The sequence below is a fragment of the Medicago sativa genome, chromosome 3 (assembly GCF_051527215.1).
Source record: "Medicago sativa cultivar Bolivia chromosome 3, Bolivia_mono, whole genome shotgun sequence".
Taxonomy (NCBI): domain Eukaryota; kingdom Viridiplantae; phylum Streptophyta; class Magnoliopsida; order Fabales; family Fabaceae; genus Medicago; species Medicago sativa.
The window spans coordinates 7,146,965-7,166,722 of NC_140751.1; the positions used below are offsets into that span (position 1 = coordinate 7,146,965).

The window sequence follows — 19,758 nt, forward strand, 5'->3', positions numbered from 1 at the left end:
TTTGGAATCAGATCCTTCAACTAATACATAATTTTCAATTATAGGTCCTTCTGTTAAAAACTTATTAGTCAACACTGATTAAACATATGACATGACAACTAAATTTTTTGTTTATTAGTTTTTAAAATAAATCCTTGAACAGAATCCCCGATGTAAAAAAGAAAACTGAGTCCTATTAATGCACACTTTTGAAATTTAGTTGACATGTCATATGTTTAGTCATCATTGACTAATTGTTGACCAACGTTTTTTTAATGGAATGACATAATTGAAAATTATGTTATAATTGAAGGATTTGATTACAATTTTATTTTAATTTGGGGACCTATCAAAAAATTCCTAAATAGTTCAAGGACCTATTTAATAACTAAACTTTAATTTTAACTACTCATGAAAATTAGTTTTCTTTGGGTCATTATTTATGATATTTTTTAGGTACAGGGTTGGAGAGAAATGATGTTAATTAAGTATTACCGTAAAATGAGTGAAGTGGACATACGTGACCCATTTAAGCATTCAATTTAGGTTGTTCTATTGTGGATGATCTTAGATAATAACCAATGATTTTTCTTTTATGGGAGATTATAACTAAATGATGATAATTGCTTAAAAAAAATTAAAATGATGATAAATATTGTGAAAGAAGATAAATGTAATGAAGGTTAAATAAAGTTGAAGAAGTATTTAGGCATGGCAACAAAACCCATACCCGTGGTTACCCGCCCGAACCAAACCCAATTTGACGGGTTTTCCCTGTTTTGACTGGGTTTGGGCATGAGTTTGGGTTTTCCCCGATTTCAAAACACGGGTATGGGACGGGTAACGGGTATACAGGTACCCACCCCGAACCCATACCCAAACCCGTCCCGAATACAAAAAATTATTTTATGTTGATATGCCATGTTGTTTTGTTTGATAATTACCGTGCTATAAAAACTACCATTGATATTTAAAGGAGCAACTAAATCGATTTGTCTAACAAATGTTAAAATGAGCATATTGCTGAATAATGCATTACAACATTTCTTTAGGGGTTGCAAACAAACTTCTATTTTTTTTAAAAAAAAATTATTCATTGCGGGGATGGGGATGGGGCGGGGATACCCGAACCCATCGGGGACGGGGATGGGGTTCAATTTCTCATCCCCGTTGGGTATGGGTAGGGTAATGGGTAAGTATATGAGAATCGAGTATGGGGACGGGGAATATAAAACTCGTCCCCACCCCGCCCCATTGCCATGCCTAGAAGTATTCAACTATCTTTTTTTTTTTTTTTTTGAAGGAAGAAGTATTCAACTATCAAATAGTGATTTTAGTACCCCTAGAAAAAAAAATCGTGGTTGTAGTTTTTATTTTATTTTGAAATTTTATGGAAATATGGGCTTTTACCCTCTTTTGTACCAAATTTTAATTTTCTTTTGTGGATATAGGTTTTAAGTGGAAGAGTACCGTCCTTAAAAAAATTACGTGGAAGAAACCAGTAGGTACAGTCTCGTACCCCTAATATAACTGCATTCAGGTAGGTTCAATGTCACCAGGAAACCACGACAATGATGTAAACAACGTAGTTTCTTCTCACTCACTTATGGAGGAAACAACCACCACCAAGAGGCAGAAGCCAGCAAACACTATCGGAACCCTAACAACACCGCCGCCACTACCCAGTCTTCCGTTAGATCTTGTTGCCGAAATCCTGTGTAGGCTTCCCGTGAAATTACTCCTTCAATTTCGCTGCATCTGCAAGTCCTTCAAATCCTTAATTTTTGATCATAAATTCGGTAAGCAGCACCTTCAGTTGTCAGCAAAGCGCCACCACCTCATGCTAAGCACTACCATCAACTCAGGCGAGTTACTTCTCTTTGATTCACCAATACCCTCTGATTTTTCATTCTCTACTATCACCCACACAAAACTCAATTACCCTAATTGTCTGAAAATTGGATACACTCCTCATTTGCTCGGGTACTCTCGCTCTTGTGATGGCATCCTTTGTTTCACCATGAATAATGGTCCTGCTGTTTTGTGGACCCTTCCATTAGAACATTCAAGATGTTGCCTCCTTTGGATGATAAACCTTTATCCGCTTATAGTTTTGGGTATGATCATTTAATTAATCATTATAAGATTGTTGATCTTTCTCTTTGTAAGGACAAAACAGAAGTTAGTGTTCATACTTTGGGTACGGATTCTTGGAGAATGATACACGACTTCCCATATTTTAGTCCGTTGTGTGGGTCAGGAATATTTGTGAGTGGCAATGTTAATTGGTTGGCATTAGACGGTGTGACTTCTTCGTGTGTCCTTGTTTCTCTTGATTTGAAGAAAGAGTCGTATCAAAAGTTTTTTCCGCCTAGTGTGGAGAAGGATCATTGGACGACTATGGGGGTTTTAAAGGATTGCTTGTGCATCTTTGCAAGTAATGATGTATTTTTGAATGTTTGGGCTATGTAGAGTCTTGGACTAAATCGTATCATATTCCTCACAAGGAATTTCAAGGTTTGTCTGCCTACATTTATGAGAATGATAATGACCCACTGCTTATGGACTTTAATGAGTTGGGACGTTACAAATTGAAGTTGGCTGTTTACGATTTCAAAAGCGGTGCCTTGAAAACTCAAGTGATTCAAAGTCTGCCATGTGTAATGGAGCCAGAAGTCTACATTGAGAGTCTAATATCACCTTGTTTTTAATGTTATAATAATGTAGATGTTGTGTTATGTCACTTGAGATTCAACTACAACATATATATAGTTAATTTGTCTTTATGTTATTTATTTTATGGCCCGTTTGATTGCTAGTGAGTAGTGACTTGTCGGATCATTGTTAATTAATGGCTGATTGAATGTTGAAAAGTTGCTGTTAATTTCAATTTTATGTTAGTTAGAGTTGTTGGTTTTCTAAGCGTACATTACATTTTAAGTAGTTTACAGTCAAACATTGCATTAGACAGTTTTTCATTTGATTTTCTAAGATTTGAGTTACAGTTTAGATGTATAATTTATGGTAAATTTTCTTACTGATGGAATGGTGCCCTTTTCACTCAAATGTGAGGCTCGTGTAATTCATTCAGATACAGTTTTATAAATAATACTTCCTCCGTTTCAAAATGAGTGTCGTTTTAACCAAAAAAAATTGTTTCAAAATGAGTGTCGCTTTCACTTTCCAATGCAATAATAACTTTTTCTTTTCAATTGTACCCTCCAATTAATACTCTGGACACTACTTCCAAAGTATTACTTTTAAAACTAACCAATAGTTAATAAGGATAATTTGGTAAAATAATCATTCTCTTTCTTTTAATCATTGCATTTCTTAATATGTGTGTAAACACCTAAAACGACACTCATTTTGAAACGGAGGGAGTAGTAAAACAATTTACAAGTGTCTATGCTATTCAGATTTCAAATACTCATTTTTAATTTACTTGACTTGAATACTCTTCAATCCTTTTAGAATAAATTCATCATCTAATAACAAATTATGTCTCCTTTGTTCAAGTAGTCATGTATTCCACTATTCCTTGTGGAAGCTTCAATCTTTTTAAAACATAAATGGTGTTTTAAGTGTTGTCAAAAGTTTAGCTATGATAATAAATGGTTTGTGAACTTTGATTACATTATCATTTCAAGTAGGGAATGGTTTGTGAAATCTAAAATATAGCATGATATGAGATAGAGATATATACTATGTTGGGCTTCCCCTAATGTTTAACTTTACATATTGAATAGGCTTGAAGTTTTCATGAATGTGGTAGTGTCTTGTAGTTGAAATTTTGTGTGGGAAATTAAAGTAGGCGAGCTTGAAATGAATAATCTGAGGATGAAAGACCCTGCCAATTTCATTCATCAAAATCACCTAATAAGTTTGCAGAAAGGTCAGCAGCATGTTTGACAGAACAAAATCTTGCACCAGTTTACAGCAAATGAAGCAGAATACGTATTTCCTCCCAATTTTCCATTTTCCCATCACCATCTATTAACCCCTTTCTATCGTTGTACGCCTGTACCTGTTACGAATTAACTCACATGATGACAATATTTTGATGGCCACATGTAGTATTCTTTACAACTTACATTACACCGTTAAAAACCAGACGCTAGTTTGTTTGATAGAAATACTAATATTAAATTGATTACATATACAAGTTCCATTTGAGTTGATCGAATCCCTTTATGATGACTGAGAATAAGAAGAGTGCTAAGTGCTCGAATAGGAACAAAGAACTTGTAATTTTCCCTTGTTCAATAGAAGGGAAAACTCTCCAAGAATAAAAGAGGAATATAGACTAAATTGATATTTCTTGCTTTCAATTATTCACATCCCCTACAAAGTTACAATATATAGTAGTGAATAGGTACATATCATTTTCGATCTTATGTCAAGTGTACGGTTATAATGTATTACTATTAGCAGTATTGCACCTCTCAACTGGTGAGGTATATAACACAATGAAGATTCTATTATTTCGTCTAAAAGTCTTTCCTCCAAATGACTCATGGTTTTACTTGCTTCAATATATCGGATCATAACACAGACTAAATTTGTTTGAAGTAGACTATACTTCGAACGATTAAACTATTATGCGTCTGTTAAGTTGAAGAGAGTGTTTGTCAGTTTTTTCTTTCATATTAACAAAATATAATGCTATATGTTGAAAGTCATTTCCTTATCGGCCACCGTGTTGTATATTATAAGTTTTCCTTAACATATGCAGTTAATAAGAGGAAGTCTCAGACAAAAATGCAAGAAATATTTCAATTAAAAAATTATTGGCCAATGAAAATTATATTTCACACAAAAATGCAAGAAATATTTCAATTAAAAAATTGTAATCATTTCCTCAGTAAGTTAATTTCAGGGATTCCAGTGAAAATCAATGAAGCATTCCAGTATTTGCTCAGTTCTTTCTTTGCATCAGAGCTCTCAAAGTTCACCACCACCAACAACAAACAAAATACTGCCCTCACCACCTGCGACTCAATATATTCTTTACCTTCCGGTTTTAATCATTCTTTGCTTCCCTATAGATTACATTCTTTATTTTCCTATTAATTCTCAAAGAAAATATCAGTTATTTATATACTGATGTATTTTATGATCAATTTATTCACCCTTTGTCATTTCTTGTCCTTTAAGTAGCACAAAATCTGATGTTGGTGTTTTTTAATTTCCTTTTCATTTTTCTTTCCATTATTAGTGAAGCTTTGAAATTTTGTGGAATTTTGTTGTAGGATTATGATGAATTTTGTTTTAGGCTTGAAATACTGATGTATTTCCCTCTTTTGTTACTCATCTTTACTTTAATCACTTGATTGTGGTATTGTATGTCTATCCAGTTTATTGTATTGCATTGCCTTAGTGGAAATTCTTTCAAAAATAAAAGGTGGAAATACAACCAATCGATTGGATTCAAGCGGATAAAGAGCTCTAACGAATTCTTCGGAACAACCTATGTTCAAATTTATGATGAAATAAATATTTATCTGACTTAACTTACTTTTCGACTAAACATCGAATTAGCATAGCCCTAACAAAAGGGTTAACACTAAATAGTTAGGTACAACTTAAATAAATAGACTCTATATACAATAATTAACCTCTATTTTTTTTTTAGATCAAATACATCTCTAAATTTAGTAAGATTTTTATATTTATATTAAACGGTTAATAGTGCTTTACCCCCTGTAATATAGGTCGTTTCCGGTTTCCCCCCCTGTAAAATTTTTTTTTTGAATTTCATCCTTGAAATTTGAAAAAATTTTGGTTTTAGACCTTCATGGAAAATTTCACCCCCTGTAATTTGAGCAAATTTAGGTTTACCCCCCTTGTAATTTGAAAAAAATTTCGGTTTACCCCCTGTTAATTTGAGCAAATTTCGGTTTACCCCCTGCCATATCTTCGATTTTGTACTGTCAAAATTCATGAAGGTCCAAAACCAAAAATCTTCAAATTACAAGGACAAAATCCAAAAAAAAATATTTTACAGGGGGTAAAACCGGAAATGACCTATATTACAGGGGGTAAAACACTATTAACCCTATATTAATCAATAATCACATTTTATCAAAATAGTAATAATAAAAAGAATAATTAATAATCACATGCTTTTTGGCAAAAAAAAAAATAAAATAATACAACAAGAGTAAACCTTTTAATATTTAATAACTAGTTTAGAGACCCGGCGTTGCCCGGGTTAGATATTAAATAGTAAGTTTTATAAGTTTGTGTGCACGAATACACATGTAAGTATATTAGATTGAATTTATTTAAATTTACAATTATAATAATATCTTAAAAATATATATAAATGATGAGATGAATGTCAAATGCAAGAATAAAAAGTGTAACAAAATCAATAATGAATTAGTCCAAGTGGTAGGAGTTTTGGGTCCCTTTAAACATGTGGTCATGGGTTTGTTTCGTGGCCCATGCGTATGAGAGAAAAAAATCGATTGAAAGGGAATAAAATTGGTGTTTGGCAAACCTGAAAAAGGAAAAATGTTAGATGAAAAGAAGGTTTGGGGTTTCTGCTTGTGCTCAAAATATGTAAATATGTGATTAACAAAAATTTATTTATTTATAATTAACATTTGCATTAGAATATGCTACTAAAAGATAACATAATAACTAATTAAACATTTTTTTTTATCAAAAGTAAAAACTAATCGAACCCTTTTTTTCCTCAAACATAAAAACTAATTGAATGATACAGTGCTAAAAGATTAGTAATAACTAATTGATGTTTCTTTTCCTAAAAACAAATAAACAAATTTAAGTCTTTTAATCATAAAATAAGATCATATATGTAAACTTTGTTGAAAGTATTATGTGTAGTTTGTTGAGATATTTCTGTTACATAAAATATTAGAAATTCAAAAAAAAAAATTAAAGAAAATATTGAGTGGATAAGATCAAAATGTTGTTGAGATATTTATGTTAAATAAAATATTGGTTTTTAAAAATAAAAAAATAATAAAAATATTGAGAATGAATGTGGAAGTGACACGTGGCATAACAAACCTTACTTTATATATATACTATTCATTGATTTAGAAATAAGGACTTGAAATAATAGTATAGGTGTTATCATAAAATGATAATATAGGTGATTAATGTAACACCCCGTTTTCCCAACATAAAAATTTCATAATAAATCAGAGTATTTAAATCATAAACGGAATGTCACATACTTCTTGAAAGTCATAAACTGAATAAATAACAATTTATTCTTCAAAATCATTTAACATAAGTAATTCAAAACTTCGCAGCGGAATTAGTTCATTCAACATAAAAAGTCTTTGCCACGCAGGCCTCATCAGAAAATCTCATAAGTCTCAGTTCAATATTTATTCATAAAAGTTCATAAGCAATACGTAAGGAATAGAAGTAAAGTCAAGTCCCATCCCGTTACGTATCAGAGCACCTAGACACACATGTGAGGAGTCCACTCACGACACCTCTAATCTTGATTACCTGCAAGTTACCCATACGAAGAGCAACATTTCCAAGCAGAGGGGTGAGATTTCTCAAACAATAATATTAAGCATATAAATCATATAAAGTACATTCAACAACTTAAACATCTTATAATTCATTAATCATATCTAACAACTTAAACTTCCTTAACTAGTGTCATTATCCTTCCTACATTAGTCATATACTTCATCAAGTAATCTCAATTATTATTCATAAAATATCTTATCTTAAATCATGATCATAAGCATCAATATCTAACACCAAATATAATCGTAAGCATCATCATATAATTCACATAAGTATCATTATCAAAACATAGCATTTATCGAAAGCAACTTCATAATCAAGTTCATAATCAACTTCATAAACAAACATCATCATTAAATCATAATCATCAAATCACAATCAAACTTCATAATCAAACCTCACTTAACTCGACAATGCGACTCAACTCGACTATGTAACTCTTAACATCTCAAATCATCTTAGCATCTTGACAACTTAACAACTTGACAACTCGACAACTTCACATCTTAAATCATCTTAAAACTTCTTGATATGCAAATGCATGTGGTACCATTCAACAACATAAATGAGCGTAATTAGGCTCTTCAACATGTGAGCATAAAGCTGCCGGGCTTAAAGCCCCCAACGTAGTTTGAGCACAAAGGCTGCCGGGCCTAAAGCCCCCAACTTTAATGAGCACAAGGCTGCCGGGCCTAAAGCCCCCAACGTAGTTTGAGCACAAAGGCTGCCGGGCCTAAAGCCCCCAACTTTAATGAGCACAAGGCTGCCGGGCCTAAAGCCCCCAACTTTAATGAGCACAAGGCTGCCGGGCCTAAAGCCCCCAACTTTAATGAGCATTAAGCTGCCGGGCCTCAAGCCCCCATCTTTAATGAGTATGCAATGGACTCAATCTTCCTGCAACTTGACAACTTAAACAACATCATGAACATCTATGACATCCTAACATCTTGACATCTTGACAACATAACATCTTAACAACTTGATGACTTCATAACGACTCGACGACTTAACAACTCTTATCATCTTAACGTCTTAACATCTTAACATCTTAGCATCTTGACAACATATGGATCACATAAATAATTCATGTCATATCATAATATAACAATATCTAATGATAATAAACAACATCTTAAAACATCATATTCATCAATCATAAACAACTTCATATAACATCGTATTTAAACATCGACAATAATTCACTATGTATCTTTGTAAAAACATAATAAATTATCCACAACATATTTTCATGTCAAACCAAAGCTACTGGAAAGATATCACAAATATCAACAACTTTCATGTTTACAACAAAGATCAATTCAAAACAGAAACATATGAACAAAACGCAAAAACATGAAACAGAGAATGTTGTCACCGTACAATTTCGCTAAGACCTCCCTGTAGTATTTTAATCATAACTCAAAGACCAAACATCATTTTCACGTCAAACCAAAGCCACTAGAAAGCTAAAAAAATTATCTAAAACTTTCATGTTTACTCCTAAGACCAATTCTGTACCGATCAATACCAGTTTTCATTTTAAATTCGGAAAAGTTGTGCTGAAAGTCCATAAAAATTCACTGTGACCTACGTGCAGTAATTTGACCATAACTCAAGTTATATATATTGTTTTGACGTGAGACCAATGGAATTAGAAAGCTAACATTCATACCTACAACTTTCGTGTTTACACCTAAACCCAGTTCGGAACTTAAACTTGTCAAACTGAGACAATAAAAACGTATTTTGCACATTGACAGCAAAATTGCAGTTCAGCTGCGATTTCGCTTTGGGGAAATCTTTTCCACTTCTTATTCGATCCAATACTCTCCAAACTTGACCCTAATCATTACCCTATGATTGCCCTATCATTAGAACACTAATTATTCATCAACTTACTGTATGAAAATTCAAAGGGTTCTCAAATCTATTAACAACCTATTACAATTATTAAACCATAATTCTTAAACTCACCAACATCTCATCCAATTCCATGGTTTTAACCTCAAAACTACATCCAATAATCATCCTATGGGTTATCTAAGGACTGTATACAATTTCTACATCAATTCAACAAGTTTTCATCATCTAATCATCAAATCTCTCTCAAAACCCTAATTCTCAAATTCTCACAAACTCTCCCCAACTTGTTAGATGTAATCTAATGATTTAACAACGTAATATTAATGCAAGATAGTCTCACCCTCACCTTAGATTAATTCCTGAATCAGCAGCAGCGTTCTTCTTTCCTAAGGTCTTCTCCTCTTCTCTTGACTTTTTTTCTCCTCTTCTCTTCTTTCTTGTTCTCCTCTTTTCCAAAAAGCGGTTTCCGGTAAACTCTTTCTAACCTAAGCTTCTCTATATATAATACTAAAATATTCTTCCCAAATCTATTTAGGCCCAACAACTTATTCTTCTTTCTATTCTAACCCCCAAATCCACTCACACTAATAATCCTCATATTCTAATAAATAATATTTCTCTACTAAATATATAATAATACACCAAATAACAAATATATTTCCACATAAAATAACAAATATATTTCTGCACCAAATAACATATATATTTCTACACAAAATAACAAATATATTTCTACACCAAATAACATATATATTATGCTAGTAAATACCAACATATAACATAACAAAATATCACTCAACAAAATATATTAACTAAATTATAAAAAGACATCTAATCTCAATAAATCATATATCCCTCATATAAATCATATAAATACATAAATATATTCTAAAACTAAGTAAAATAATTAAATAAAAAGGAGGGCGTTACAATTAATAATATTAAAACGCTACTGGTGAAATAATAATATTTTAGGACCTGAAATATTATTATTAAAATCAAAACGCTACTGATTAATAATATTGAAACGAAAAGGACCTGAAAAAATAGCATATGTGATAATAGTATAGGTGATTAATAATATTAAAACGCTACTGTTGAATCGAAAAAAGAGAAAAAAATAGTATAGGTGTTAGTTCAAGCACCTGAAACTCGTAGGTGTTTGTAATGGATGTCAACAACAATAGTTCAAGGACCTAGAAAAAAAATCAGTAAACTCACTTTTAGGTGTTAGTTCCCTTTATATTATATATAAAAATAAAAATCTATGCATAAGTAAAAGTAAAAGAAACAATAGTATAGGTGTTTGTCAAACCTGAAGAAAGAAAAAGCTTAGACCAAAAGAAGGTTTGAGTTTCAGTTTCTGCTAAAAATATGGGATTACGTGATTAAAAAATTCTCCTTTATTTACAGTTAAAAAAAAACAAACCGAAGCCTTTTTTTCTCAATGAAAAAAACTAATTGAATAATATGGTGCTAAAAGAGATAGTAACTAATTGAAACTTCTTTTCCTAAAAAAAAGAAATATTTAATGGATAGTATTGAAAGTATTATATATAGTTTGTTGAGACATTTTGGCTACATAAAATATTAGGAATTAAATAAAAATATTTCAAGTCTTGAAATATTATTATTATTAAACGAAAAGGACCTGAAAAAATAGTATAGGTGTTAGTTCAAGGACTTGAAACAGAAACAATAGTATATGTGTTAGTTCAAGGACTTGAAACTCGTAGGTGTTTGTAATGGATGCCAGCAACAATAGTTCAAAGGACCTGAAAGAAAAAAAAAACAATCAGTAAACTCACCCGTAAGTGTTAGTTCTATCTCATATTATATATAAAAATAAAAATCTAAGCATAAGTAAAAGAAACAATAGTATAGGTGTTTGTCAAACCTGAAGAAAGAAAAAGTTTAGATTAAAAGAAGGTTTGAGTTTCAGTTTCTGCTCAAAATATGTGTTTACGTGATTAAAAAATTCTCCTTTATTTATAGTTAACAAAAAAACAAATCGAAGCCTTTTTTTTCTCAATGAAAAAAATTAATTGAAACTTCTTTTCCTAAAAAAAAGAAAGAAAAAAATAAAGGAAGATTTAATGGATAGCATTGAAAGTATTATATCTAGTTTGTTGAGATATTTTGCCTACACAAAATATTAGGAATTAAATATAAAATTAAATAAAATATTTAGTGGATAAGATCAAAAGTTTGCTGAGATTTTTATGTCAAATAAGATGTCAAATAAAATATAGAAAAAAAAAATATAAAAATATTGAGAATAAAGGTGGAAGCGACACGTGGCATAAAAAACCTTACTTTATATATATACTGTTGATAATCACATACGCTGGAATTGGCCCATCTTTGAAGAAACAAAAAACAAACAAATAAAATTAGGTGTTTCTCAAGAAACCTAGCGTCTCCAATATATATTATTTCATTACCCTTGCGACGTACTATCATTATGATGGAGGAATTGACTTCCATTAACAAGCAGCTCTTGTGTGTCCTCCCCACCTTATGCTCTTCTGGCCATTCACTTTATGCCCCGCCACTTCCTACGCTTCCGTTTGATTTGGTGGCAGAGATCCTGTGTAGGCTACCCGTGAAGCTTCTCCTTCAGCTCCGATGCTTCTGCAAGTCGTGGAATTCTTTAATCACCGATCACAAATTCGCCAAGAAGCACCTCAGCTTGTCAACCACACGCTGCCTTCACTGCGTAAGCCACACTGGGTTCCCCTACCTGTACGTTCTCAAGTCTTACCCACTCGGGCCCGTTCTCAACAACTTAACCATCAACATCACAGATTATGAGTATTCTCCATATAATATTCATGGAGATCATCCTAGGTTACGTGTAGAATGCTTCGTTGGATCCTGCAATGGCATACTCTGTTTTACTGATATTTATAAAAACACTGTCATATTATGGAACCCTTCCATTAGAAAAATCAAGGAGTTTCCCCTATTTCAAAAGCCAAATTGGAGTTTCACTAACATGGCGTTTGGCTTTGGCTATGATTGTTTTAATGATAATTACAAAGTGGTTGTTGTTTTGCAAGGTCTTATACAAGATAGTAGTGGTAATTTTGCATGCAAGACAGAAGTGAAGGTTCATACATCTATTACCAATTGTTGGAAAAACATTCAGGAGTTTGCTTTTGGTAGTATCCTTCCTGAGCAATTAGGTAAATTTGTGAGTGACACGGTTAATTGGTTGGCCGTTATTGATTTTGATCGGAGAAGTCCTCGCTTTATTGTTTCTTTTGATTTGGAGAAAGAGTGTTATCAAAAGGTATTGCTTCCTGATTCTGGAGGGGTAAATGTGTGTAACTTCTTGGACTTGTTTGTGTTGAGGGATTGTTTGTGCGTGACTTATGGTGATAGTGATTTTGATTGGGTTCTGAAGGATGTTTGGATTATGAAGGAGTATGGAAATAAACATTCTTGGACTAAATTGTTCACTCTTTCTTCAAGTGTAGATCGATGTGTATCTAATATTTCTGCCAAGCCGGTATATTTATTTGAGGATGATCAAGTGTTGTTGAAGTTGACAGGGGCTGTTAATTCGTTTGTTTACGATTCCAGGAGTGGTACTTTCGAGTCTAGTGATTTTCAAAACATCTTAGGAGTCTCTATTGAGAGTTTAATATCACCTTGTTCTTAATGCTAGATGTAGATGTAGCGATATGCCACTCGAGCATGAGATTCAACTGCAATATATATGTTGGTTCATATTTATGTTATTTACTTTGTACTGGTTTTGATTACAGACTTCTTGGATTTTTGTTAGCTAATGGTTGGTTGTTGACCTTGCATCTTGAGACATTGTTGTTATTTTCATCTATATTATTTGTTTGTTAGTTCTCTCGTCATGCATTACATTGTTATAGTTCACAACCATGCATTGAGTTTTATGGTTTTACATTTGATTTTGTATGATCCTAATAAGGACTTGGATTGAATGTATTGCGAAGGCACTATTACTTTTTGAAATATCTGCGAAAGGATATGCACGTATTTAATAATGTTTGTGTAAAATTGTGTATTTTATAAATGTACTGGACAGATCAAATTTTATCAGACATGTGGGTCTTTGTGACGGTTAGGATACACTAATGTCTTGTAAAGATTTTTGATGGAATACGAAGACCATTTAGAGATTTTCTACTATATAATACTTTGCTTTCTTTGAATTGAATCTAAGATGGTGCCTTCTTGAATTCATTTTCTAATGTCAATTTAAATCTTCTGTTTAAGTTGTCATAATTGTCTTCCATGTTGAGGAATACAAGTCCAAAAAATAGTACCTTACAACTTCACTATTTCACTATATATGTTCACAAGTTTGATGATAAATAGACGTATCAGATGGATTACATTATTAATGTTTCAAATCAGTACCATGGGATAGAGGCTTTATCTGGTCTCTTCTCAAAGTAACATATTTTTCGCTCCTTCCCTTTCTATGTAAAACTTTTCTAAGTGTATTTGCAGACGTTAGGCTGGCGGCACAAAAGTTTGTTGATTCCAAAACTATTGCAAAGATACAAGTGAAGAATATAACTATCAGCTAGTAAATTTTCACATGCTCATATTCTGCAATGCCAGTAATTTTATATCCATTTCCCAAAATTTTCAGATTCCTGAATATAAGTCTCGATAAATGAGAGGAAGTCATTGACTCCACGTATTCCTCTGTTCATATTTTCAGATTCCTGAATCTAAGAAATAAATGAGTTGGAGAAACATATGGCTTTTATAGAACACTATGGCATCGTTTAATTCATGATTGGACCCATACTCTATTCATTCCAATAGGACTAGTACGATGAAAACGACTCCGTTTATTCTGCAACGATAGATTAATTAACTGCCATCAACAAGCAGAAGCTCTCCGTTGAATGTTCGGCTTGAGAGATAAATACCTTGTTGCTAAGGTCTCTAGAAACTTGGGGTTTTGTTGGCGATAGACAAGGAAGTTAGCTTTTGTTTTAATTCTTTTACTGTTACAATTATTCTTAATGGATGGGAAAACTTATGCTAAACGGTGAAGAGCCTACGTCTAGGTCCACATGTTGTCCATATATGATGAATATAGAATTAAAGTGAAAGGTAAGGATGATCACTTAGTTCCTGAGTTTGATTTCAATGCCATTTTTGGATGTACATTATTTATATACTCTTAGTACTGACTATATGGTGTAGCAAAAATTTAAATAAGGTTATGTTGATCATTACTTGTACAGATAAAATTGTTCACTATTTGTGACAAGAAATTTACAATCATGAACTAGTTGGATGAGGTTTATATGAATTCTTCTAATCATGAACTATTATTTGTGACAAGAACCATAGCAATGTGCTTTATTCTTATGAAAAATTTCTCTTCTGCCTTTGTACTTGTGTGAGATTAGAGCTTACCTATCCCCTACCCATTTTCTAATGCAGCATACCTTTCCAGGTTAAACCATAATGGTGTCCTTAAATTTATTAATAAAGTTGAGTTTGGTGTTATGTGCTGCTGCATTATTAAGTTTATGCAAATATGTGAATCCTTTGAGCATAAAAACTTTTGAATGGAATAATTCTTTTGTACTGATATGAGTGAGTATCAATAATTGATATTTTGAACACGACATTATTTATTTTTAATCAATTGTACCCTTTAATTAATAGTACTTGCATCAGTTGCATTTGTCTGTAATGTAAAAGTTCACATGTGAGCGCGTCTGCAATTTAAAAACCATGTTTTCCCAAGATGTATGGTTTTCTTCTATATAATAGTTGAATTTTGACGTAGTTAAAATTCCATTCATGAGCTGTTATAATGAAACAGTTTGATTCTTCAAGCCCCTTTGAATATAATGGGACATATAATGATTTTTGTTTTTTTTAACAACAAAATTTATTAATAACCAAGTCCGGATCAAGACGAACAGGGCTAGTAAGACAAAAATTACAATGAAAAGGGCACCGTATATGTACATCTTAAATACCAATAAAAAATAAACCTCCAAAACCAAATCAACACTAAAACCAAACTAAACCCCCACAAACCAACATAAACCAAAAGTTGAGCTAAAATTTCACACACTATCGCAAAAGGCCACAAGAATAAAATCCAAACAACTACCACTCGCTACTCACATGGAAGCCGCTCTAAAAAATCATCACACCCAATGAAACCCCTAACAACCACATTAGTGCAATAAAAAGAGCGTCTTTCAGCTAATAATAATAATAATAATAATATAATTAAAAATTTGAGAAAAATATTGAAAAATATATTTCTACGGTCAAAACTTAAAATAAAAAAGAATAAGCATTCGCATCTCCAGTTACGGTTATACTATCTTCCCAGATTTTTCCTCAAACATAAAAACCAATTGAATGATATAGTGCTAAAAGATTAGTAATAACTAATTGAAGCTTCTTTTCCCAAAAACAAATAAACAAATTGGAGTCTTTTAATCATAAAATAAGATCGTATATGTAAACTTTGTTGAAAGTGTTATGTGTAATTTGTTGAGATATTTCTGCTATATAAAATATTAGAAATTCAATAAAAATTTAAAGAAAATATTGAGTGGATAAGATCAAAATGTTGTTGAGATATTTATGTTAAATAAAATAGGGTTAATTAAGTTTTTAGTCCCTATAAATAATAACAGTTTTGTTTTTAGTCCCTATAAAATGAAATCATACTTTTTAGTCCCTGTGACATTTTCCTTAAACATTTTAGGGACCAAAAATTTTGATAGAAATTTTTTATCCGGACTAAAAATGTTAATGGAAAAATTTTATAGAGACTAAAAATGCTGATGGAAAATTTTATAAGGACTAAAAAGTGTGATTTTATTTTATCGGGATTAAAAATAAAATTCTGAATATTTACAGGGACCATTTACTTAATTAACCCAATAAAATATTGGTTTTTAAAATAGAAAAAATAATAAAAATATTGAGAATGAATGTGGAAGTAACACGTGGCATAAAAAACCTTACTTTATATATGTACTATTGATTGATTGATTGATTTTTTGTAATATCCCGCCTGTCAGTGTTTGAACTGTATCAGTCGATCATCCCAGAGAACTTATTTTGAAAGAAAGTTTAATGGAGAATATTCATTACGTAATATCAGCTTATTACGGGTTAAGTATCAGAGGCGTGTATAACACGCTTAAGTCAAGGGCAGTTTGGTAATTGCACGAGAGGAAGATATTTATTTGGTGGAGGACCAAAAATATCTCATTTCCTCTTCTCCATTCTCTCTCCTAAGATGTTGGCAAGGCTTTTCTCTTCTTTCCCTCTTCTCCATCGGTTCCCTCTCTTCTCTCCCTACCACACCATGTTATCAAATCTTCTCCCCCATGGATCAAACATCATAGTTTCCTTCTCCTCCTCTCTCAAGAACAACAAGAAGCTTTGGATTGATATCTCTATTTCCTCACATAGAGATTCCTTTGAGACTAGGGTTTTGGTTAGAAAGCTTTGGGTTGGAGTAAAGATGATCAAGCGAAGATCAAGATGCTATGGATTGCAAGGAAACAACAAAATTGGTTTGGTTTGAACAAAGAATGCAAAAAGGGGCAAAAAGCTAGGGTTTGGTCATGTGAAGTGAAGATGATACTTGAAGCTTGGGAATCATGTGTGAATCATGTTAGGTGAGTTCCTTAGATAGCTTTCCCACCTTGAGTTTATGTTATTGACTTGTAAGATAAGAAATGAATTTTTAGGGTTTGCATTTTGTGTATAAGCACCCCTTTTTATGTTATGCTTGCTATACTTGACAATGCTTGCAATTCAAATGTTTTACAAGTTTCCTATGACCTCTAGAATCATACTATGCATAAAGATATTTGGTTTTGAGGCTTTTGGGTCAAGGACACCTTTTATGCCGGGCTGGACTGCCACAGCTCGCCTCGCGAGCAAGTGAGCTCGCCATGGCGAGCAAGACAACCGAACCAGGGGTACTGCTCGCCCCTAGCTCGCCTCGCGAGCAATGCAACTCGCCACGGCGAGTAATGCTGCTCGCCTCGCGAGCAAGACAGTGCTTACGGCATTGTTTGCTCGCCTCAGGTCTTGTTGTCGTCCCTTAAGCCGGTGTTACCCGAGCAGCCTTTTATGAAATAAACCCCTCAAACCAAGATTCTATTGGCTAATTTTAAGTAAAGATCTCTTGAGAAGAAGCAAGTGTTTGGCATAGTTAGCAAAGCATGGCAATGAAAGAATGTTAAGATAAGAAACGGGTAGCAAGTCAACCATTAAGAAAAGGGAAATCTAAAGCCTCGACATAGTTGTTGAGAACTAGTAAGTTAAGTAAGAATCTATAGAATATTAAGACGCGAAGTGTAATCTCTTCGCATAGAAGTTAAGTGCCATACAAGTATGGTAAGATGTGAATCGATTTATATCGGTTCACAAAGTAAGTTAAGCAAGCATTAAGCTTACCTTTAGTGGGATCGTTTAAGGGTCCGAGGTAAAAGAGATAGCATGTTTAAGTTTATTTCTCATGCATAAGACTAAGGCTTATAAGAAAGTATGAAAGAGTGTCACGTCTCTTGTTATCCAAATTGGATTCAAGGGGTTCCCCAAGGGGAATGGTTAAGCCGCAAGGGAGCCGCATTTCACTAAGCTAAGGTGTCGTGTCTTTTGTATTCCATCCAAGGTTGGGTACAAAAGGTTCTCCAAGGGGAACGGGGTAAGCCGTAAGGGACCCGCACGTTCACTAAGGGAGTCCGGTGCGCTCTTGCTAAGCATTTCACCGGTAGTAAGGGATTATCTTCCGGGGTTACTCCACTCGGAACTAATCCGTAAAATTTGAACCAAGATAATTGTTTGTTACATGCTAACATAATCAATGAAGTTGACTATGCATATTCATCATACATTTATGTGTGTTATGTCATAGAGCCTTGGCATAGACTGTCAAGAACTAGAAAGAATATAGAAGTAGAAAGTCAAGAGCTAGCAAGCTAGAAAGAGTCACTTTTGTGGCAAGACTAAGGAAGTTTATTAGATACATCTTATTTAAGTAAGCAAAGTAAGCAATTTAAGAGAGTTATATCGATGACGATCTTAGGTTCCCCTAATCGTCCGGTTTAGAGTCGTGTCATGACTTTAGCAAGTGAAGGCCATGATGCATAGATCGTATCTTGGCATTGCGGTTTTAGTTTCCCCTTAACCGCCATGACACGTATAAGAAGAGAAGCCTATAACAAGTAAGATAAGCCTATGGCGGGTCTAGCATGCACTACCGTCTAGGGAAGCAAGACTCCACACACGTATAATCAACGGTCAGGTTGTACTGTAGACACGTGGCGACTATAGGTCTTTCCCCCGTGGTTGCCTATAGCCTAGGGATAGGTGGAACTCACTGAGACATTATGTCTCATCCCAATCCTTATTTGTTTCAGATATCAGGATGGTTTGCAAGCTAGTAGCCGAATGGATGTTGCGACAAGTGTTAGTTCGTACCCGAAGCCGGATGTTGTGGATCTTCAAGGATGTATACATTATGTATAGGAAAGTTTAAGATGTAATCTCTTGTATGAACGTATGTTGTTGTATAAACATTCATTTGAAGTTTTATTGTTGTAAATTTTAATGTATCCAGTACTAAAGATAACGCACGTGCTAGACTTTCTAGATACGTCTAGTATGGGTGTTACATTTTTTTTTGACAAAATTGATTGATTGATTGATGTATAGTTTGTTGAAATATTTCTCCTACGTAAAATATTAAAAATTCAATAAAAGAATTTTTTGGTAGTGGCCGAGTTTTGAACCTCAGACCTTGCATATTTTATGCATTGCCTCAACCAACTGAGCTAAGCTCACGAGGACAGAAATTCAATAAAAATTTAAAGAAAATACTGAGTGCATAAGATCAAAAGTTTGTTGAGATAATTATGTTAAATAAAATATTGGTTTTTAAAAATAGAAAAAATAATGAAAATATTGAGAATGAATGTAGAAGTGACACGTGGCATAAAAACCTTACTTTATATATATATATATATATATATATATATATATATATATATATATATACACTATTGATACTATTGATTGATTGATTGATGTGTAGTTTGTTGAGATATTTCTGCTACATAAATTGTTTAAAATTCAATAAAAATAAAAAATAAAATACTGAGTGCATAAGATCAAAAGTTTGTTGAGATATTTATGTTAAATAAAATATTGGTATAGAAAAAATAATAAAAATATTGAGAATGAATGTGGAAGTGACACGTGGCATAAAAAACCTTACTTTATATATATACTATTGATTATTAGAAAAGTGGAGGGAGAAATGAGGGGAAAATATTAGGGTTAGAAATAGCTTTAGGGGTTAAGCTTTATTATATAAGATTATATAAGATG

At 32.7% G+C, this 19,758-nt stretch overlaps 1 protein-coding gene and 1 pseudogene across 1 annotated transcript; both read left to right on the forward strand.

The window, feature by feature from the left end:
* The first annotated feature begins 1,528 nt into the window (after positions 1 to 1,528).
* Positions 1,529 to 2,755, forward strand: LOC146935315 (F-box/kelch-repeat protein At3g23880-like; annotated as a pseudogene).
* Positions 2,756 to 11,552: 8,797 nt separating this feature from the next.
* On the forward strand, positions 11,553 to 13,190 carry LOC146935316 (F-box/kelch-repeat protein At3g23880-like). Its single transcript, XM_085757610.1, has one exon. The coding sequence runs from the start codon at positions 11,831 to 11,833 to the stop codon at positions 13,031 to 13,033; it is 1,203 nt and encodes a 400-aa protein (XP_085613736.1). The 5' UTR covers positions 11,553 to 11,830; the 3' UTR covers positions 13,034 to 13,190.
* The last annotated feature ends 6,568 nt before the right edge of the window (positions 13,191 to 19,758 follow it).